Source organism: Salmo salar, chromosome 18, assembly GCF_965601325.2.
Source record: "Salmo salar chromosome 18, fSalSal1, whole genome shotgun sequence".
Taxonomy (NCBI): domain Eukaryota; kingdom Metazoa; phylum Chordata; class Actinopteri; order Salmoniformes; family Salmonidae; genus Salmo; species Salmo salar.
Window position 1 is genome coordinate 72449971 of NC_138308.1, and position 24473 is coordinate 72474443.

Sequence of the window (24473 nt, forward strand, 5' to 3'; positions counted from 1 at the left end):
AGTCTGTGTTATGAAGAGTGAGAAGTCTGTGTTATGAAGAGTGAGAAGTCTGTGTTATGAAGAGTGAGAAGTCTGTGTGATTACCCATTGTGACCTGGACTGTCTGATTACCCCCATTGTGTACCGAACCAGTTTTTTTGAGGGCATGAATTTTAGGATTACCCCTGGAGAACAGAATGGACAACGAGAATGGATTGTGAAATGGTTGGTGAATGACCCCCCCACTATTCCCCAGTGTGCAAAACTCCCTAATAAACTCCCCATTTGCATTCTAGTTGTGCTCCTTGTGCGTGTTTGGTTATTGAACTTGGTGACGTGGAAACCTCAGACCCTTGAACCTGCAACAATACTTCACAACATATTGTGTTCCCTCAGGCCTCGCCTCTACTACCACTTATAACACAAAATCCATGTGTACGTGTGTGTATAGTGCGTATGTTATCATGTGTTTGTACGCATGTGTCTGTTGCTTCACATTTCCTGCTGTTCCATTAGGTATATTTTTAATGTTTTTTTTAAATCAAATTTTACTGCTGGCATGAGTTACTTGATGTGGAATAGAGTTCCATGTAGTCATGGCTCTATGTAGTACTGTGCGCCTCCCATAGTCTGTTCTGGACTTGGGGACTGTGAAGAGACCTCTGGTTGCATGTCTTGTGGGGTATGTATGGGTGTCCGAGCCGTGTGCCAGTAGTTTAGACAGACAGCTCGGTGCATTCAACATGTCAATACCTCTCAAGAATACAAGTAGTGATGAAGTCAATCTCTCCTCCACTTTGAGCCAGGAGAGATTTACATGCATATCATTAATGTTAGCTCTCTGTGTACATTTTCCTAAGTCCCTCTTTGTGGCACCTGACCACATGACTTAACAGGACTTGCCTTGTTGATAGTGCTGTTAAGAATGCAGAGCAGCGCTTTTCTATAGACAGACTTCTCCACATCCTAGCTACTGTTCTATCAATATGTTTTAACCATGACAGTTTACAATTCAGGGTTACTCCAAGTCTCCTCAACTTGCTCAATTTCCACATTATTAATTACAAGATTTAGTTGAGGAGGTTTAGTGAATGATTTGTCCCAAATACAATGCTTTGAGTTTTTGAAATATTTAGGACTAACTTATTCCTTGCCACCCATTCTGAAACTAACTTCACCTCTTTAAGTGTTGCTGTCATTTCAGTCACTGTGGTAGCTGACATGTATAGTGTTGAGTCATCCGCATAAATGGACAGGCTGGCTTTACTCAAAGCCAGTGGCATGTCATTAGTAAAGATTGAAAAAAGTAATTGGCCTAGACAGCTGCCCTGGGGAAATCTGTTGGAGAGGCTTCCATTAAAGAACAGCCTCTGTGTTCTGTTAGACAGGTAACTCTTTATCCACAATATAGCAGAGGGTGTAAAGCCATAACACTTGCGTTTTTCCAGCAACAGACTATGCTCTATAATGTCAAAAGCCACACTGAAGTCTAACAAAACAGCCCCCACAATCTTTTTATCATGAATTTCTCTCAGCCAATGATTTGTGTAAGTGCTGTGCTTGTTGAATGTCCTTGCATATACGCGTGCTGAAAGTCTGTTGTCAATTTGTTTACCGTAAAATAGTATTGTATCTGGTCAAACACCATTTTTTCCTAAAGTTTACTAAGGGTTGGTAACAGGCTGATTGATCGGCTATTTGAGCCAGTTAAGGAGGATTTACTATTCTTAGATAGGGGAATAACTTTTGCTTTCCTCCAGGCCTGAGGGCACACACTTTTTTTTTTGTAACAGTATTTTTATTGGAGTTTCACAATTTTCACCCATATTAAGAGATACAACAACAAAGACAAGGCAAAAAAAAACAGCACTCACTTACACATATCCGTATGTATGCACGCATGTACACACACACCATTTTCCTCTCCCCGCTCAGCGCTTCTCTCACCCCATCCCCCTCATTGCGTCTCTCAATACATACATTTTAAACAAACATAAACAGAAATAAAAAATAAAAAAAAATAAAAAAAGCTCAGTTTAAACCAAGAAGTTGGGTTCCCCACATGGACCGTACAGTGTAATTCTGAAATACATAGATCACCATTCTAAGAGAATCCCTGCAGCATAATAGCTGATACTTCAGGTTCTAGGTAATTTAGGTAAGGTTCCCATACTTTGTAGAACTGATCTGTCTTAGAATGCAATGTACATGTCAGATATTCCAGCGGCACCCATTCAAATAGTATCTTATGCCAATCTTTAATAGAGGGAACCTTATCACTAATCCACTGTAAAAGTATGTTTTTCCTCGCTGCGAAGGTGAGGATGTTGTAAAGCCTCCTCTTACCCACAGAAGTTACATGCCTACTAGGGAGACCTAACAGTAGAGAGACTGGGTCCAATTCTAGATCGACCCCTAGGATCTTTTCCATTTCTTGCAGAACACCAGACCAATATCTTTGTATTTTGGTACATGACCATAAATAATGTGTTAGGGTGCCTGTATCAGTTTTACATTTAAGACACTGAGGAGAGGAGGAAGAGGGGCTAAAAGCATGTCTGCGATTTGGGGATATATGCAATCTGTGTATTATTCTTAATTGAATTGCTCTAGTACGATTACATATAGATATTGTTTTTGCATATTTCCAAATGTCCTCCCACATCTCTTCGTCAATAGTAACAGACAGTTCTTTCTCCCACACTTGTTTCACCCTCTGTGTGTCGACAGCGGAAAAGGACCTTAAAGTATCATAAAACAGACTTACAGACATTTTCCTTTGTGGGAAAAAAAGCATTCTTTCAATGACAGACATATCAGGGTTGCCAATTAAGGTGGTGCTCTTCAGAATATAATGTCTTACTTGTAGGAAACGGAAAAAGTCCTGCTTTGGGAGTTGATATTTCTTGACCATCTGCTCAAATGACAATAAAATCTTATCCGCAAATAAGTCATTTAGTCTGCGTATGCCCTTATTAAGCCAAACGTTAAAGCCAGCATCCAGCAATCCTGGGGCAAAATCTGGGTTGTTAAGAATTGGGGTAAGAGCAGAGGTTAGTTTGGACCTTCCCAGGAAACGTTGAACTGACTTCCATACTTTGAGTGTGTTAAGTGTAATGGGGTTGTTACAGTGATCTTTTACAGACTTGAAACTTGTGAAAAACAAAAGATCCTGTAAAGGGTATTTTGAAAGAGAAGTCTCAATGTCTAACCAAATAGAGGAGTCATCGTTTGTGATCCAGTCTGAAATATAACATAGGTGGGCACACCACTGATAGAACCTGATATTGGGCAGATCCAAGCCACCCATAGAACTTGGCAGCTGCAATATTGCCATCTTAAGTCTTGGCTTGCGTTTACTCCATATAAAAGGAACTTAGCCATCCATTTACATCCTTTATTACCTTATTGGAGAGTAATACTGGGATCATTTGGATTGGGTAAAGTAGCCTAGGTAAAATTTTCATTTTCAAGAGGGATATTCTACCCAACCATGAAATCGGAAGAGAGTTCCAGCGCTCCAGATCCTGTCTTATCGTATCAAACAAGGGAACAAAATTGGCTTTGTACATTTGTTGGAATTTAGGAGTTACAAATATACCCAGATACGCAAAACCTGAGGGAGACCATTTAAAAGGGAAGGGGGGAGAAGTATTAGGTACAGAGTTAAGGTTACCAAGTGGCATAGCCTCTGATTTAGTTAGGTTAATCTTGTAGCCTGAGAATTCGCTGAATAACTCAATAATATTAATAAGAGATGTGATTGAAGTCTCGGGATTAGAAATGAATATCAGGACATCATCAGCATACAAGCTTATTTTATGGTGAACATCACCAATGAGCAGCCCCTGTATAGCAGGCGTTACCCTGATGGCCTCGGCCAGTGGTTCCATAACGAGTGCAAATAGGAGGGGGGACAAAGGACAGCCCTGTCTGGTACCTCTGTGTAGAGAAGCTGTTTGACCGTAGTCCATTAGTAAGGACAGCAGCCTGAGGATCATCATATAAAACTTTCACCCATTTTATAAAGTTGTCCCCAGACCAAATATATTTAGAGCAAAGAATAGGTAAGACCACTCCACACGATCAAATGCTTTCTCAGCATCTAGGGAGAGCACAAGACCATCCATAGCACTTCGTTGGCAGACTTCAATTACATTAAGAAGCCGTCTGACATTGTTACATGACCTACGTCCCTTAATGAAGCCAGTTTGGTCTCCTTTCACAATTAGTGGCAGTGAGTCCTCTAATCTTGTGGCTAGAATTTTAGAAAGCAATTTTCTATCCACATTCAGAAGGGAAATTGGTCTGTACGAGGAACAAGACTCCGGACATTTTCCCTTTTTGAGAATAAGTGATATGTTGGCTTCTCGCAGCATTTGGGGGAGCTGGTCATTTGAAAATGAGTGGTTAAACATATCACGCAATGGCTCAAGGATCAGGCCATGGAACTCTTTATAGAACTCACTACAAAACCCTGGGGCCTTACCATTTTGCAGATTCTTAATTGCGGACATTATCTCTTCCTCAGTAATAGGGGCATTAAGGAGAGACCTCTGTTCTTTGGAGATAGTAGGGAGCTCAATCTTAGAAAAGACGTTCTCCATTAACTTGGGTGCGTCATTTGGCAGTTCTGAGGCATAAAGATTTGCATAAAATTTCTTAAATGAGTCATTTATCAATTTATTTTCATATAAATGATGCCATCAGAATCAGTAGGCACACACTTTTTAGTAGGCTTAAATTGAAGACATGGCAAATAGGAGTGACAACATCGTCCACTATTATCCTCAGTAATTTTCCATCCAAGTTGTCAGACCCTGGTGGCTTGTCATTGGTGATAGACAATTTTTTCACCTTCCATACTTTACAGAATTCAAAATTACAATGCTTGTCTTTAATAATTTGGTCAGATATACTTGGATGTGTAGTGTCGGCGTTTGTTGCTGTCATGTCATGCTTAAGTTCGCTAATCTTGCCAATTAAAAAAATCATTAAAGTAGTTGGCAACATCAATGGGTTTTGTGATGAAGTAGCCATCTGATTCAATGAATGATGGAGCAGAGTTTGCCTTTTTGCCCAAATTTTCATTTAAGGTGCTCCAAAGCTTTTTACTATCATTCTTTGTCATTTATCTTTGTTTCATGATGTAGTTTCTTCTTTTTATTCAGTTTGGTCACATAATTTCTCAATTTGCAGTACGTTTGCCAATCGGTTGTATAGCCAGACCTATTTACCATCTCTTTTGCCTCATCCCTCTCAACCATACAATTTTTCAATTCCTCATCAATCCATGGGGATTTTACAGTTTTTAGTCGTTTTCTTAATGGGTGCATGCATATTATTAACTAGGAAAAGCCATTTCCTAAATGTGTCAAGTACAGCATCTGGTTGCTCGTCATTACACACCACGGACCAACAAATATTCTTCACATCAACAACATAGGAATCACTACAAAACGTTGTCTATGACCTATTATACACAATATGAGGCCCAGCCCTTGGAACTTTGGTTTTCTTAGATATGGCTACTATATTGTGATCACTACATCCAATAGATTTGGATACTGCTTTCAAACAAATTTCTGTAGCACTAGTAGAGATATGATCAATACATGTTGTAGTCATATTACTTCAACAGTATTTAACATGAGATCCTCTCTAAGCTTTACAGGAATGTGGTTCTGAATATAAACAGCCACACCTCCACCTTTGGCATTTCTGTATTTTCTGTAGATCTTATAACCTTGTATTGCTACCACTGTATCATCAAAGGTATTATCTAAGTGAGTTTCAGAGATTGTTCGTATTATGACATCATCTGTTACTAGCAAATTATTGACTTCATGAATTTGAATGAGATTTACCACCGTTGTTTTTACTTCACCCACAGCAATGGTAGCAGCATTTGGCTTGCTGTGGGTTCATAAACAGCACAGTTACACCATGAGCAATAATATTCAAATAATTCTCAATCTAAGTAAGATCTGTAAATTAAGGAGACTAGGCTTGTCTCATCCGATTGAGAATTGCTGATACCATCTTTGTCTAGCTTCTATTGAAAATCTGCCAATGAACCACACGTATCTCCAAGTGGCCTAAGGCACTGCAGTCCCTGGTTCGAAACAAGGATGTATCACATCCAGCTGTGATTGAGAGTCCCATAAGGCGTCGCACAATTGGCCCAGCGTCATCCAGATTTGGCCAGGGTAGGCCTTCATTGTAAATAAGAATTTGTTCTTAACTGACTTGCCTAGTTAAATAAAAATATCTAGTGAGTGCAGAGAACATTTTAGCTTTAATTACCTGGTTGATCCATTTAAGTCAACATCACTTTTTCATGGGACTGAGACCAGCAGCCATGGATAAAGGCTCGAGTACTTTCACTCTTTAAAGCAGATAGATAGCTTAACAAGTGGCACCACCACAGCTGCATTGTGGGCATTCCCTAAAGGTGTACGTTAACGCGATAGCAAGGTTATAGTCTGTAGTCTACTAAGCTAGTTAAAGAAACAACCCATTTCATAAAATATTTTAGATAAATATATGGAGCTAGTGTGGTCGCATGCCAAACAACTTCAGAGATGATTAAAGCAAGTGACTTACCTTTCTTGTTAGCGAGTGCTGCTCTGCCGCTGGCGAATTGATCTAGACTAGAGCCAGCTAAAGTTAGCTAGCCTGTTACAGTAGCTTTGTAGCTAGCCATCTCTTGGACATAAATGAAAATACTTGCAGTTGTAAGTTGTAATTTCCAGATGGAGAAATGCCAGATCTGTCTGTAATAACGTTAAATAACTGTGATCTATGTCAACAGTGATGGTTGTTCACTCCGTGAGGTAGCTATACTATAAATAGAGACTGAAAGCAAATATTTTTCTAACTAAACCAAGATCGACCACAGCCTGTGTCATTTGAAATTGGAACAAATCAGTCAAAGTAGGCAGAACAAATCAAGGAAGGGGCAGAGCTAAGCACGAGCTAGTGAGATCCTATTGGCGCGTTCAAGCATGTTTTAGCATATTTAAGTTAGGGATCGCCTTCTTTAAAATGCTAGTGTGCAAACTCAATACGCCCTTGCACTCCTAAACAATTCAATTTATTTTAACTTGGGTAAAATCTACAAAACATAAAACACTCTGTTCGTAACAGATTCTGGTTTTGGGTACAGAAAACTTGAAATAAAATGTTTCATCGATGAGAACGCATGTTGGCCAAAATCCATCGTCTCCCACTGCCGGTCACTAAGCACCTTATTTGGTAGTGAGTGGAAACGCCATCCAGATACGTCACACTTGAAAACACCCGGTGAAAAATCTGTCTCATTGTTCGATAGGTGCTGAAAGTATCCTTTCTACAGTGGCCCATAGGGAGTGAAACAACGCCACAAAACCATCCAGTGGCCAGAAATACATTACACCCGTAGTGATCAAATTTCCTGCATTGCCATGAAACGCTTACATGACGAAGAACAATTTCTTAAACTGCATATCTAAGCTTCTGGTCGGTCCAATAATTGAGGATACGTTCTCTGCATCCTCTGCTATCTACTTGGGATATAGGGAGGGTCACTTTTTTCTTTTTTTTTTTCTTCCAAGCGTTCAGTTAGGTTTAGGTAACATATTTTGCGAGGGCCATTCATTTTAATTTCAGAGGTCCGATTTTCTCCATGTAATCCTTATTATAAATAACGTTAAGCAAACCTAATCAGATTTACCTGTGCTGGTTTTCAGACAAAGTTTAGTTTGGTTTATGAGAATCTCTATTAGCTACTGCACATGCAGCAGCTACTCTTCCTGGGTTCTACATAAAACGTTAAAATACATGACAAAGTACTGAACAGTAGTAGACAAGAAAATAAGCTTTTACAAAAAAGTTATAGAAAAATAATTACACTAGTATATATATTTACACTAATTATATACACACACACACAACAAAAATATAAACACAACATGCAACAATCAAATTTTACTGAGTTATAGTACACAAGGAAATCAGTCAATTTAAATTAATTAATTAGGCCCTAATTTATGTTTCTCACGTAACTGGGCAGGGGCGTAGCCATGGGTGGCATAGGTACATCCACTTGGGAGCAAGGCTCACCAACTGGGGAACAGGCCCAGCCAATCCAAACGAGTTTTTCCCCACGAAAAGGGCTTTATTACAGACATAAATACTCCTCAGTATCATCAGCTGTCCGGGTGTTTGGTCTCAGATGATCCCGCAGGTGAAGAAGCCGGATGTGAAAGTCCTCGGCTGGCGTGGTGACACGTAGCCTGCGGTTGTTAGGGTGGTTGGATGTACTGCCAAATTCTCTAAAAAGACTGGAGGCGGCAGAAGCGAAATGAACATTAAATTCTCTGGAAACAGCTCTGGGGGACATTACTGCAGTCAGCATGCCCTCAAAACATGAGACATTGTGTTGTGTAACAAAACTGCACATTTTAAAGTGGCCTTATATTGTCACGAGCACAAGGTACACCTGTGTAAATAACAGTTTAATCAGCTTCTTGATATGCCACACCTGTCAGGTGGATTGATTATCTTGGCAAAGGAGAAATGCTCACTAACAGGGACGTAAACAAATCTGGGCCAAAAAACAGAAATAAGCTTTTTGTGGATATAGAACATTTCTGGGATTTTTTTTTATTACGGCTTTGAAACATGGGACCAACGCTTTACATGTGTTTATCCTTTTGTTCAGTGTACATATTCACATATACAGTACAGTTCAATTAGATTTTTAGAAAGGAGGAGAGGCGCTGTAATACAAGATGTTTGTTTTTTAAAGCTAAAAACATGCTTTTTGCTAGACTAACCTCTGGTGGCAGAGCATTCCATGATGACATGACTCTAAACAACTGAGCAACGCATTGAAATTGTTTTTGGTTGGGTACAGTGAAGAAACCAATAGTGGCGTATGTATGTCTGAAATGTACGCAAATAGATTATACAAAGTGGTTAGGCATTTAACACAAATGTTTCTTAAAAAGACTAGAAGATTATTTCTAGTCTTTTTAAGAAACTGACTATCATGCATGTTGTTGATGTTAGTTCTGTGTGTGCAGTTAAGGGCAAGGCGTGCTGCTTTGCGCCAGCTGCAGCTTTGCTAGGCCTTTCTTTGCTGCACATGACCATATTAACAGACAGTAATCAAGATGGGACAAGATCAGAGCCTGAACAACTAGTACAGTTTGTCTCAAAAACACAAAACATCTTCACAACATTGTCAATATGACTTGACCATGATAACTGACCATCCAATGTTACCCCTAGGAGTACAGCTCAACTTGTTAAATGGTCACACCCTTTATGCACAACTCCAGATGAGGTTTAGGGCTAAGAGAATGCTTTTGGTTTAGATGTATTTAAGACCAGTTTGTTAATGTCCCATTCTGACACTGACTGTAACTCCTTGCTAACATGCTGACCCCACCGCTCGCATTGCAAAATAAATGTACACATATACTACTGTTCAAAAGTTTGGCGTCACTTAGAAACGTCCTTGTTTTTGAGAAAAGCTAATTTTTTTGTCTATTAAAATATCAAATTGATCAGAAATACAGTGTAGACATTGTTATTGTTGTAAATGACTATTGTAGCTGGAAACGGCAGATTTTTAATGGAATATCTACATTGGCGTACAGAGGCCCATTATCAGCAACCATCACTCCTGTATTCCATTGGCATGTTGTGTTAGATAATCCAAGTTACACCATTTTAAAAAGGCTAATTGATCATAAGAAAACCCTTTTGCAATTATGTTAGCACAGCTGAAAACTGTTGTGCTGATTAGATGCAATAAAACTGCCCTTCTTTGGACTAGTTGAGTATCTGGAGGATCAGCATTTGTGGGTTCGATTACAGGCTCAAAATGGCCAGAAACAAAGCCCTTTCTTCTGAAACTCCCCAGTCTATTCTTGTTCTGAGAAATTAAGGCTATTCCATGTGAGAAATTGCCAAGAAACTGAAGATCTCGTACAACGCTGTGTACTACTCCCTTCACAGAACAGAGCAAACTGGCTCTAACCAGAATAGAAAGAAGATTGGGAGGCCCCGGTGCACAACTGAACAAGAGGACAAGTACATTAGTGTGTCTAGTTTGAGAAATAGACACCTCAGAAGTCCTCAACTGGCAGCTTCATTAAATAGTACCCGCAAAACACCAGTCTCAACGTCAACTGTGAGGAGGCGACTCCAGGATGCTGGCCTTCTAGGCAGAGTTACAAAGAAAAAGCCATCTCAGACTTGCCAATAAAAACAAAAGATTAAGATGGGCAAAAGAACAGACACTGGATAGAGGAAGATTGGAAAAAAGTTATGGACAGACTAATCTAAGTTTGAGGTATTCGGATCACAAAGAAGAACATTCGTGAGACGCAGAAAAAAAAAGGAAAAAAAGATGCTGGAGGAGTGCTCGACACCATCTGTCAAGCATGGTGGAGGCAATGTGATGGTCTGGAGGTGCTTTGGTGGTGGTAAAGCGGGAGATTTGTACAGGGTAAAAGGGATCTTGAAGGCCATCACTCCATTTCGCAACACCATGCCATACCCTGTGGACAGCGCTTAATTGGAGGCAAGTTCCTCCTACAAAAGGACAATGACCCAAAGCACAGCTCCAAACGTATTATCTACGGATGAATTGTCGGAGTACAGGACCTTGTGCATTTCAGGTAAAATAACAACCCAATGTTTATATCCCAGGACAAATTAGCTAGCAACAGCAAGCTAGCTAGCTAAATTGCTATACACGTTTAATGCTTTTTGACCTGTCCCCAAACTAATATAATTGGTTCAGAGTTTGTTTTGATATTTCAACCTGCGTGTCCTGATCGCGTCTGGTGTGGGTGAACAAAATCAACTTGCGTGCGGTTTGGTCAGCATGTAAGAGTCTTAGTGAGCTCACTGACTAAGTGCTGATGTGTAGAGTGTGCAATCATCAGCATGCATAATAATTGTAGTTTCTTGTAAAAAATAGAGAAGAGTAACAGCCCAAGGCAACTGCCCTGAGGGATACTCCACTGTACATATCTGATAGAGAAGCTTCCACTAAAGAACACTCTTGAGTTCTAATGGATATATAAGTAACTCTCCAACCACGTGATAGCAGGTGATGTAAAGCCATAAGTGAATTTTTTCAAAAACAATTATGATCAATAAAAGGCTGCACTGAAATCTAACAATACAGCTCCAACTAGCATCTTATTATCCATTTATTTTAACCAATCAGTCATCTGAGTTAGTGCAGTACAAGTTGAGTGCCCTTCCCTAGATGCATGCTGCAAGTCAGTAGTTAGCTTGTTCTTTAAAAAAAGTGACATGGTATTTGTTCAATGATACAAATGAAGTAAAAATGATTGACTTTGCTCATGATGCGCAACCCTCAAATTATACAATTGTAACAGCCTGAATGCACTGGACTTGAAACAATGATACAGATGTAACCATGTGCCATTTAATGTATTATCTGACCAGCACTAGTGCTCCCAAGTCAAAATTCCATTTGCATTCCACAGGTTGTTTACAAGTGAGTGTTACTTAAAAAAAAAAAAAAAAATTAAATCAAGATTACCAGAACTTTAACGGCACATCAGAGAGCTCCTAAAAAAGGCACACTAGTGCCGTTTGGGAACCACTGGTTTAGCCAAGTCACCATAGTCACAAACTATGGATCTACCGATCACCACCACCATAGTCCTGTACAGATCTCAATGTCCCTCAAGACCAGGTGTCTCAAACTCATTTTCTTCAGGGGCCACATTCTGTCTTCGCTGAGGTTCAGAGGGCCGCACTGCAAATGTGATATATTACCATGCTGTCTAATTTCGCAAAAACAGTACCCCTGTATGAATCTGTTGTGAACTGTTTGACCTTCCCTGACTGATTTCAGTGACTGTTAGTAGGCAGGATAGTGAATATGTTTGTGAGATTACCTAATATATGGTGTTGAAAAGCTAGAGAAACCACTTAGAGAAACAAAGTAACCAATTATCTCATTATTAAAATAATCATATTACGCTGTCATTAAATGCCTCGCCATCACAAAATAGCCAATTATCTTGCTACTACGAGAAATAAGTTATTACAATGCAAGTCAACTTATTCTAAAATAAAAATAATGGCCCGGGAATCATAAAGTTCCAATATAATGTGTGTTCTTAGAACATGAACATAGTTTCTCCCCTCTGGGCTCCCGAGTGGCGCAGTGGTCTAAGACACTGCATCTCAGTGCTAACACAACCGGCCGTGATTGGGAGTCCCATAGGGTGTAGGCCGTCATTGTAAATAAGAATTTGTTCTTAACTGACTTACCTAGTTAAATAAAAAGGTGACATTTAAAAAAATGTTCAATAAAAAAATAAACACACTGTGGCTACGGCAACTCATGTCCAACAACAAGTGGTGGAACATTGTATTTCTTTCTTTCCTTCTTTCTTGCCACACTTGGTGACTTGTGGTGGGCCGTACTGATATTACACACTGAAACCCGTACATTTGTGGCTGTTCCCCGATGAACTCGCTGGTGTACTTTCAGGTTGCCGCTTTCAGTGAATCTCCTATCGCACATTTTACACTGGTAAGGTTTCTCTCCTGTATGAATTCGCATGTGTCTGCTAAGGTCGCTGTGGGACGTGAAGCATTTGTCGCACTGTGTGCAGGAGAACGGCCGCTCACCAGTGTGGATCCGCCGATGTATTGTGAGATCGTAACATCTTCTAAACCTCTTCCCACAATGCTCACAGCTTTTGGGGCGTTCATCTGTGTGTGTTCGTGAGTGTACCAACAAGGCACCTGAAGTACTAAAACTCTTTCCACAAACGGTACATAAGTACGGTTTCTCCCCTCTATGCCACCGGAGGTGACCTATCAGTATTTGATGTTGAATAAATCCCTTCCCACATATAGAACAGACAAAAGGTCGCTCCCCGGTGTGTGTGCGTACATGTGATTGTAAAGTTCCTGCAGACCTAAAGCCTCTGCCACAATGTGAGCAAACATACGGCCTTTCTCCAGTGTGAACTCGATGGTGCTGTTTTAGAGCCACCTTTGTTTTGTATCTCTTCTCACACTGGTCACAATGGAAGGGCTTCACCTCAGAGTGAACGGTTTCGTGTCGTCTCAGTTCATATGAACATTTGTGACCCTTCCCACACTGGGAGCAGATGTACCTGTTCTTCCTGGCCTTCTTGGCTGAGGAACTTTCTGTCTCACTGACAGGCAGGACGTTGTTCTCAGCTCCAGCTTCTCCAGAGCCCAGGATCCCACTGTCCTCCTTTGGATGGTTCTTCTTGATGTGCTCCTGAAGTGTGAGCCATCTCCTGTTGGAGAACTGGCACTGTGTGCAGGAAAAGCCCTGGGACTGGGGGGGCTTGGCTTTAGCTTGTCCTGCAGGTACAAAACACAGGAGAGTGAAATAAGGGCTGTTTAGTTCAAAGTTCCATTGTAGATTGTTGTCACTAGCCGATGAGGCGATAATATAAAGATTTAGACTTTATTAATGCAGAAATCTGTGCAATTATAGAATCTGTGCACTAAATAGCTCAAAACTAGTGGAGCTGTGCATTAAGACATTTCTAAAATAAAAGTGACTACCAACTAGGGCTGTGGCGGTCACAAAATTATCAGCCGATGATTGTCAAGTAAATAAAGTCTAATTAATCCATGTAATATAGCCTACACCTTCACAATAAATCCATTATTTATTTTAGACAGGTCTAAAGAAACATGATATGAAGAAAATGTAGTCTATTTCAGAAGAACAGAATAGCATACTGAGTTGTCCTTAAGTTGGGCCCTGATATGGCTAAGCCATATGGCAGTGGGCTACACTAGTTAATTTAGCAGACAAGATTTGCTTAGAATTCCGTGGCATTATTTTATAGTATAAAGAATACAATTGAACAAAGCTGAATAAAATAGAAAGGATGTTTTCTGCAAACGATTTCAGGGAGTGCGCACATGCAACTATTCTGTGTTGAGAGGTCAACAAAGAAATGGGTACTCCATATGCTTCATTTCAAGTTAATGTAGCTTTAGTTCTACAAACATTGGGCTATATGTTTAGATTTGTAATACATTGTAAGGCTGCATGATGCGTCTAATGATGACTTGAAAAAAAGTTGCTTGAAAGGCATGAGCTCTGCTTTGTTTTTGGCACAGGCTGTACACACTTGATCAGTATCTCATTCACAATTTGACAAGCACTTAAATGCCTCTAATTTCAGTGGCATCCCCTTTGTGTGGCCGTAATGCACCCTAAAACAATCTATGCCTTTTGTGGCCAGTGGCCATTGTGCCCTTCTCTCAGAGTGCGGAGCACTCTGAATCACCTCTCTCACATGGCTCTCCATCACGTGATCAGGTCTTTCTCACAGGCTACAAGTGAAGACAGACACACCGGGGACACAAGTGCGCGCGTCCTGATCCAATTCCGAGGTGCATATTGAAGATATTTACTTTGTCAGCCATCAAGACGAGTAGGCCTAACAAACAGCAAAAGTACTAGCCTATGTCAATCTACTATCCCCCACAGTACAAAAGTCAACCTATTCTGTGCGAGAAATAAATATTGCAAACATAGACTGTGGTGGGATGCGATAGACTTCAAATTAATACAACCACTAGCATCAAATGTTTTTACGCTATGTGGCTGACGCAACAGATCAGAACGTTTAGCTTAAAATGTTGATAAACTATTAGGATATTCCTTCACATTATAAGCGCAGCAATGCGCACATGGTAGTACGCTATAAGCGCGAATGTTGCATTAGCAGGAAAACACCATTATCAAAAGTGACCGCAAATGCAATTATGCATGCTTTTATTATAAAAATGCATTTTTAAAATGGTGAAAATTATCTTCCCCAAATTTGAAACGCACGTGCTGCTTATGTATGCCAGTTAGGCTCTACACCCCTTGTAAAGCGGATTAATGTGCTTAATTTGAAGTTATTTGGCCACTTTAGTTGTGATACAAACCTTATTAAAACATATAGGCATATGTGCTAGGCTACATGAAGTGTACAAGTATGATTCGAAAAAGTCGCAAAAAAAAAATGCTGGGCATCTTATGCTGGGCATCATTCATTCATCAAGTGATAGGCTAATATTGTCACCCATCAGAATATTCTTGATTTAATCTTGTCTTTACATATACGTGTGAAATTTGTTTTGATTTAGAATGGACCATTATCATGCACCTGTATCGAAAAAGCACGTCATCTATGCACTTAAATAGCGAATGGTGGACGCTTTCCGCGTGGTTCATTTTCATCCCAGCCAGGTAGGCTATACTCCTGTTGTAAATATATGCAATTTGCTTAATATTAGGAAAGTGGAGAAATAAAAATAGTAGGCCTAGCCTATAGAGAGCTGATGGGATCCTCTTTTTAGTAGAGGCCATCACTCTATTTTCTTGAGCAATTACATAGCCTATAGAAATGTTGCGCAACATGAGCTCATGAAGTGTTTGATTAGATTTTCGATTACATTTGCATTGATGTCAGGGTGATTAGAGGGCCAAAAGAGTGCTGAGTACCAGGCAGTTAGCAAGTTTAGTAGGCTACTAATGACCAGGAGCAGCATCAGAGCTTGGAGAAGCCTAATTACCGTGACTAAGCGGTCACGTGGAATTTGACTGCCTTCATGACTCGTGACCGCCGGTAATACGGTCACCGCAACAGCCCTACTACTGACCCCACTCTACTACTGGACAAAGTAATCAACTTCACCAACTCAATTAGACAGTGTATGGATGTATGCAATGTATTCCGCCCTGAATTTCCTTACCATTGATGGCCACTAATGATGGCTGTTTCTGCTGCCCAGAGTTCCCAGAGGATTCCCCAGCCTCCACCAGTCTTTCAGCGCCCTCATCACTTCCCTCACTGGCGTCTTGGTCCTCCCCACTGACTTCTTGCTGTCCCTCACCACTCTCCTGTTCTTTCGGACCTTCAGCCTCTTCTTTCTCTCCCTTTCTCCTCACATCGCTCTCGTTCTTCACCGTGCCTTCTTCTATGCCTCTTTTGGTATGTTTAGACTTCAGTGAGGGAGCGAGGAAGGACAACGTGGACAGGATGTTATCAGAGTCATAGAACAAAAAATCTGGAAGAGAACCACGTTTACATCCACAGTTTTTATGCAAGTCATACCGTATATAAAATGTAAAATCAAGACAGCTCGTTTTTATGAATGCACATAGATAATTTGTTCGTTTGACATGGTGGGAGTTTTTGGTGCACAAAAATGTATTAGGGGAGAAACATCTTTATGCACAAATATTGATATAGTAACCAAATCGAAGTGAACTTGGTCATGTGATATGGTGTGTGGTCTTCCCACTACAACTCGGGAAACAATGCAGTTTATTAAGCTACAGATGAAATAAATGAACTTCACAGGGGGGTGAAAATGCAGTGCTGAGCTTGATGCTCCTTTCCAATAAATAGAGGGTCTTATTCTGGTGACAAGATGGTTGATGCTAAGCTGCCATTAGACAAATACAAATATTCCTTGCTCTTATGCATAATATTCTCATGTAGACTAGACTACCTGCACTGTAACTGCAAGCTGTTGGCTGGCACATTTGTGACAAAACTATCGGTGATGTTGAAAATGCGATGGAAACACATTGAACTTTAGATGTTTATTCGGTACATGAAAACTTAAAGTATAGTGTGTGTGCACTGCATCATCACGCACTGACTTGTATATCCGCATTAACACAGTTTGGTGCAAACACCACTGGTGGGAACATTTTCTTTATGCAGATTTTTGAATATTTGCAAGAAAATCTGTCGCCAATTGGATGGAAACCTTGCCAGAGAGAGAGAATCCAAATAATTCCAAATTCTCTTTCAGGAGAATCAGGTATTTCACCCAGAGGTTAACAAGTTCAAATAGATCACCTGAGGGATCCTAACCTTTTTTTAGGTGCCCCAGATTTCTATGATGCTGCAGCAGTGTCTTCAGATGCTCAGGATCACAGAGAGACTGCTGACACTCTTCCAGGTCAGTAGGGGTCAGGTTGAGAATGGATGCTGTCTGAGAGGGAGAGAAGAAGAAGTATGTCTGCAGAACAGAGAAAAGCGCAGTCCAATCCCACATGACCCCTAGCCACTACCCTGTTGTTTATTCATTCATGGAATAGGGTCCTTTAAAATTAAAATAAATCCTACATTTTAAGCAAATGTACAAATGAACGTCAACATGTTTTAGGTGATCTAATAGGATGGAGATGGAGTCAGTACCTGTGTAAAGCTGGGCACTGGCAGCATCTCCTCCAGTCTGTCAAAGAACTGCCACACCAGTATCTGCAGTGCTGTGTCATACCTAGTGCTGTACTGTACAGGGAACACCTCCTTTAACACAGAGATAGAAAGGCAGAGTCATGTGGTTTTAGCCAAGGCATATGTAGAAATGTAATCCTATTCAATATTTGCTATGAAGTCATACTAGTCCTTTGAACAGAAAATGGCGCTGGAATAAATGGCAGCAGTTTTACGGGCGCCTAACCAATTGTGCTATTATGTGGGGAGTTTTCGCGTTATTTGTAACTTATTTTGTACATAAATGTTTCTGCCACCGTATCTTAGGGCAAAAAAAAGAGCTTCTGGATATCAAGACAGCGATCACTCACCTCGGATTAGACCAAGATTTTTTCTTCAAGCAGGACGCACAGGACATTCTCCGAACACCTGACAAGGCCAACATCCCAGTTATTTGCAAGAGGAAGAGACGCAGGTACAGAGGACACATGGCGGGATTCCTCGTGAGGATCCGCAGAAGGCGAGTGGGAAAGCTGCCGTTACCGTCAATATTACTCGCCAACGTGCAATCATTGGACAATAAATTAGACGAGGTACGATCACCAATATCCTACCAACCAGACATCACCTACCAACCAGACTGCACCGGCAAGATAGAACAGCACACTCTGGTAAGACGGGGGGGGGGGCGGTCTGTGCATATTTGTAAACAACAGCTGGTGCACGAAATCTAAGGAAGTCTCCAGATTTTGCTCGCCTGAAGTAGAGTATCTTGTGATAAATTGCAGGCCACACTACTTGCCTAGAGAGTTTTCAGCTATACTTTTCATGGCTGTTTATTTACCACCACAGACGGATGCTGGCACTAAGACCGCTATATAAGGAAATAAGCAAACAGGAAACCACTCACCCAGAGGCGGCGCTCCCAGTGGCCGGAGACTTTAATGCTGGGAAACTTAAATCAGTTCTACCTCATTTCTATCAACATGTTAAATGTGCAACCAGAGGTACACAAATTCTAGATCACCTGTACTCCACACACAGAGACATGTACAAAGCTCTCCCTTGCCCTCCGTTTGGTAAATCCGACCACAACTCTATCCTCCTGATTACTGCTTACAATAAAAAAAATTATAGCAGGAAGCACCAGTAGCTCAGTCTATAAAAAAGTTGTCAGATGAAGCAGATGCTAAACTACAGGACTGTTTTGCTATCACAGACTGGAACATGTTCCGGGATTCATCCGATGGCATTGAGGAGTACACCACATCAGTCATTGGCTTTATCAGTAAGTGCATGGAGGACGTCGTCCCCACAGTGACTGTACGTACATACCCCAACCAGAAGCCATGGATTACAGGCAACATTCGCACTGAGCTAAAGGGTAGAGCTGACGCTCTCAAGGTGCGGGACTCTAACACAGAAGCTTATAAGAACTCCTGCTATGCCCTGCGACAAACCATCAAACAGGCAAAGCGTCAATACAGGGCTAAGATTGAATCGTACTACACCGGCTCCGACACTCGTCTTATGTGGCAGGACTTGCAACCTATTACAGACTACAAAGGGAAGCACAGCCGCGAGCTGCCCAGTGACACGAGCCTACCAGACGAGCTAAATCACTTCTATACTCACTCAAGGCAAGCAACACTGAGGCATGCATGAGAGCATCAGCTGTTCCGGATGACTGTGTGATCACGCTCTCCGTAGCCAACGTGAGTAAGACCTTTAAACAGGTCAACATTCACAAGGCTGCGGGGCCAGACGTTTTACCAGGACGTGTGCTCCGGGCATGTGCTGACCAACTGGCAAGTGTCTTCACTGACATTTTCAACATGTCCCTGATTGAGTCTGTAATACCAACATGGTTCAAGTAGACCACCATAGTCCCTGTGCCCAAGAACACCAAGGCAACCTGCCTAAATTACTACAGACCTGTAGCACTCACGTCCGTAGCCATTAAGTGCTTTGAAAGGCTGTTAATGGCTAACATCAACACAATTATGCCAGAAACCCTAGACCCACTCCAATTTGCATACCGCCCAAACAGGTCCACAGATGATGCAATCTCGGTTGCACTCCACACTGCCCTTTCCCACCTGGACAAAAGGAACACCTATGTGAGAATGCTATTCATTGACTACAGCTCAGCGTTCAACATCAAAGCTCATCACTAAGCTAAGGATCCTGGGATAAACACCTCCCTCTGCAACTGGATCCTGGACTTCCTGACGGGCAGTCCCCAGGTGGTGAGGGTAGGTAGCAACACCTCTGCCACGCTGATCCTCAACCCTGGAGCCCCCCAGGGGTGCGTGCTCAGTCCCCTCCTGTACTCCCTGTTCACCCACGACTGCATGGCCAGGCCCGACTCCAACACCATCATTAAGTTTGTAGACGACACAACAGTGGTAGGCCTCATCACCGACAACGACGAGACACCCTATAGGAAGGATGTCAGAGACCTGGCCGGGTGGTGCCAGAATAACAACCTATCCCTCAACATAACCAAAACTAAGGAGATGATTGTTGACTACAGGAAAAGGAGGACCGAGCACGCCCCATTCTCATCGATGGGGCTGTAGTAGAGCAGGTTGAGAGCTGTAAGTTCCTTGGTGTCCACGTCACCAACAAACTAGAATGGTCCAAACACACCAAGACAGTCGTGAAGAGGGCACGACAAAGCCTATTCCCCCTCAGGAAACTAAAAAAACTTGGCATGGGTCTTGAGATCCTCAAAAGTTTCTACAGCTGCAACATCGAGAGCATACTGACTGGTTGCATCACTGCCTGGTACGGCAATTGCTTGGCCTCCACACAGAGGGTAGTGCGTACGGCCCAGTACATCACTGGGGCTAAACTGCCTGCCATCCAGGACCTCTACACCAGGCGGTGTCAGAAGAAGGCCCTAAAAATTGTCAAAGACCCCAGCCATAGGCTGTTCTCTCTACTACCGCATGGCAAGCGGTACCAGAGTGCCAAGTCTAGGACAAAAAGGCTTCTCAACAGTTTTTACCCCCAAGCCATAAGACTCCTGAACAGGTAATGAAATGGCTACCTGAACTATTTGCATTGTGTGCACCCCCAACCCCTCTTTTACGCTGCTGCTACTCTAAGGATATCATACATGCTTAGTCACTAACTATACATTCATGTACATACTACCTCAATTGGGCCGACCAACCAGTGCCGCACATTAGCCCGGTTAGCCATCTGCATTGTGTCCTGCCACCCACCACCCCCTCTTTTACGCTACTGCTACTCTCTGTTTATCATATATGCATAGTCACTTTAACCATATCTACATGTACATACTACCTCAATCAGCCTGACTAACCCGTGTCTGTATGTAGCCTCACTACTTTTATAGCCTCGCTACTGTATATAGCCTGTCTTTTTACTGTTGTTTTATTTCTGTAAGTAAGCATTTCACTGTAAGGACTACACCTGTTGTATTCGGCGCACGTGACAAACTTTGATTTGATTTATACATTCATGTACATACTAACTCAATCAGCCCGACTAACCGGTGCCTGTATGTAGCCTCGCTACTGTTATTTTTCACTATTTCTTTACTTACCTATTGTTCACCTAATACCGTTTATGCACTGTTGGTTATAGCCTGTAAGTAAGCATTTCAATGTAAGGTCTACACCCGTTGTATTCGGCGCACGTGACAAATAAACTTTGATTTGATTTGAAAGAGGGATTTATGACATCAAGATGTTAGATATCTCACCTGAAAAAAATGTTCCCTCTTCGTCGAGTCTTCTAGCAGAGTTTGGACCAGCTCCACAAAGTTATCCTTTGAGGCCTCCACTTCTTTGTCTTTGCTCTGAATATGTAAATCACACACAAAACAACTGTAATCATCTACAATGAGAACTAGGTAAAGCAGACTTGCCATTACCAGACTGGTGTGTTATACGTTACTTACCCCTTTATGTGTTGTGCATGAATGGATTCTGTCCAGGTGGGGCTGGATGGTTTTGTAGCCAGCTGGGTTAGACTCCACACCACGACACAATTCAAGAACCAGCTGACACAGAAGATGTATGCATTAATAACAGTTGCCTGAACAATTTATATACTGAGGAAACAAACCGAGTCAAATATGTAACTGATCATGAGTGAACAGAAGTTGAATAAATTGTGATGAGAGCGATCTTCTGTCAGCATCCCTTGTCTCTGATTCAGAGGGGTTAGGTTAAATGCGGAAGACACATTTCAGTTGAATACATTCAGTCGTGCAAGTGACTAGGTAACCCCTTTCATCATATTTAAGTGGTAGACTTTTTTTTATGTTATTCTCCTGACCCCCTACAGTGTACACCATTCCTAAACCTCAACACTTCCACCTGTCTCACCCTCGCTCTCAGTCCCAGGATGAGTTGGACCCTCTGCTTGAGCGTCAGGAGCTCCGGAACCATCTCTGTCACCAGAGTCACAAACTCCTCCAGCTTCCCATACTGCATCACGTTACGCTGCTGAGCCACTTGCCACATGGATGCAGACATCAGACGTAGTGGTGGCACCAGGAGACGCAGGGAGGATAGAGGGAGATGGGGACCTGTCACCAGAGGAGGAAGTTAGACAGCTCATGTTAGTACACTCCACTGTTTTCATGTGGCATGAGTCTTTGTAAAAAAAAACAGTGCAAGTGTCAAGTCTCACGGGCAGCGTTTAGACAGGCAGCCCAATTCTGATCTTTTGACCACCCACATCTTTTCAGATCTTTTGCAGAGCTCATCTGATTGGTCAAAACACCAATTAGTGAAACAAGATCAGAATTGGACTGCCAGTCCTTACACATTTTAGCTAACTATTGGTATTTGTCCAGCCGTTAGCTTACCAGAGTGGCAGGGTCAGGCTTGTCGACGTTACAGACAATAAAAAAACATGAACATAACAATTCAACAAACCTGAAAATGTTGTAGGGTCCATTTCCACATTCACTTGAGGAAACTTTCCAATTAGCTAGCAGGTGCGGCAAAGGGTGATTTTAAATGTTAGCTAGCTAACTATGCATTGCCAGCAAAACATCATCGACAGCTGGCCTGGCTAGTAAACAATGTGTCTCCCTAAGATATGGTTTTACTATTTTCTGAACTACTAGGCTCAGCTTGTCACAACCATTTAACTAGCAAGTACTTTTTTCTGCAACCAGAAATGTTTTGAAACGAGTCTCTGCAGCTTTTCTTCAACACGCTCAATTTCTTCCGCATTATGGGAGTCACGTGGTATGCAGCAGAGCCTCCAATTAGCTCCAGTGACCCCAACAAGGTGTATCATTTAAAGTAAACCACTGGAGGGAGGCAGAAACCTATCAAATGAAAAACGGCGGTACGTGTCAATTGTTAATCGTGACTTCCTCTCTTTAGCTTCTTGCCTCGTTTTTATCGTGTGAAGTTAGGTCATGTGGATATTTGTTTGTCATTTATGGGGTTTTTTTAACACCAGCAAAACGTTCGTGTCGATAGATGCTTAGGGCACAACTGTGTTATTGAGGGGGCGATATAGAATAGGTAGCATTTTTGGAGGCCTCATCATAAGATAACACACCATTGTGATACCATGTACAACATACATGACGTGTTTGGTTTCCAACCATTCATCGTAATCTATTTACATCCAACCACAGAAAGTCGCATGAGCATTTCAACACAAATATTGGATGAAGAAAATGTAAGATACTAAAACCCTTTTAATTAACTGAAACTGTATGGCTAATAATCAAAATCTATTGCAATAGTTATAAGAATCACAATTATAACACGCAAAAATAATTCATCTTTCCTCTCTCTGTTTCATGATTGTCCTTCCATTTGCAAGAGGCGGAATGTATCTCACTGGAGAAAGCTTGTGAGCGAAACAGCGCCCCTCTGTCTCTGTATGTGTAGCCCATCTATCTGATGCTGTCTGGTCAAAAAGAGTATGATATTGTTGAAACTTCCATAGCATTGAAACAAGAGGGAATTTGGCCTCCCTTGAGTAAGGGGAGACCAAATGAATGGTGAATGGTCCTAGCACACCAAAAAAAAGTGTCAAGGGAAGACAGTTTGGAATTGGCTTCACACCAATCACATCACATCAAAAGTCAAATGCCATTGACAGAAAACAACTTGAATTGTTGCATCTCGTTGTGTTGTTTTCCTCCAGTGGCTAACTAGCTTGCTAAAATTGGGCCTTTCCTAAATTAGCCATGGAAGTGAGATAGGAATTTGGACATGTGGTTTTATTTCATTCTCCGTACTGGGCAATGATTATAACGCTAATTCTGATCCAACCATAAATTCATACATTGTGCCCCTGGCCTGAGAGGATGGAAGTTCAATATGTAGCTAGATGCAGTAGGCTAATGTTAACTAGCTGGCTCATCGTTGCCCATGAAAGTAAGTTAGGCTAGCGAGCAAGCATTTTAGCCAGGTAGCCTAGGACAACAAAAACTAAAAGTGTGTACTTTAGGACAGAGTCATAGACCTTTTCGGCAACATGAGAGGAGGATGGCATTGGCGTTTCTCTGCAAGTAAGGTGAGTCAACGTTCTTTACACACACACACACACACACACACACACACACACACACACACACACACACACACACACAGAGAAATCAGTTCCATGGACAGCCACATGATATTTAGCTTACGTTGATTGGACTAAATTGTTTTTGGGATCTTTTAGTTGTCACTGTATTAGACTTAAGCATAGGGGATTTGGTGAAGACGTTGTAGTTGAAATGGTGCTGGAATAGTGGAGGCAGCTCCTGTTTTCTTTGCGACTTGCAGTAACTCTCCGGTGTTCTAAATCAATAGTTGTTTAGTAGTCTGAAAATATCGGAAACATTAACTTGATTGACCATGCAACTGTTTTTTACATGCAATATGCTTTGTGGACTCCACCGGACAGAAGTTACTCTTTTGTTTTGTGATGAAACAAAGGTGTGGTTGAATTTATTCTGCCACTGTGTCTTCTTATTGTCTTGGACTTAGGCCTATATATCACGGTGGCAATGCATATTAACTAACAGGTTATAGAGCAAACAATGCAATTATCACAACACATAGGTTGTAATATGGCTTATTTTTCGGGCTTGGCTTTCTCCAGTGATTTTTACCCACGCACTGGAACTGGTTGAAACCTATTGTATTTTGCTCTGTGACCCAACTTTCCAAATGGCTTCAAGGTCATGATATCTACCTTTCTCTTAAATGTCATTTGGACTAGATT

At 41.5% G+C, this 24473-nt stretch overlaps 1 protein-coding gene across 4 annotated transcripts; it reads right to left on the bottom strand.

Annotated features, from left to right (window-relative positions):
• Window positions 1–1005: 1005 nt before the first annotated feature.
• LOC106577580 (uncharacterized) lies at window positions 1006–22484 on the bottom strand. 4 transcript variants are annotated; one of them, XM_014155747.3, is made up of 9 exons: window positions 22166–22484; window positions 21611–21813; window positions 21181–21282; window positions 20983–21078; window positions 17229–17339; window positions 16902–17022; window positions 15769–16083; window positions 13149–13365; window positions 1006–8303 (listed from the first exon to the last, which is right to left on the bottom strand). In XM_014155747.3, exons 1-9 carry the CDS (start codon window positions 22185–22187, stop codon window positions 8141–8143), a joined length of 1350 nt encoding a protein of 449 aa, XP_014011222.3. In that variant the 5' UTR covers window positions 22188–22484; the 3' UTR covers window positions 1006–8140. The 4 variants fall into 4 exon arrangements, with proteins under 4 accessions (XP_014011222.3, XP_014011220.3, XP_014011221.2 ...); XM_014155745.3 differs by lacking the exon at window positions 1006–8303 and having other exon boundaries at window positions 11180–13365; XM_014155746.3 differs by lacking the exons at window positions 1006–8303; window positions 21181–21282; window positions 21611–21813; window positions 22166–22484 and adding an exon at window positions 17618–17675 and having other exon boundaries at window positions 11180–13365.
• Between the last annotated feature and the right edge of the window lie 1989 nt (window positions 22485–24473).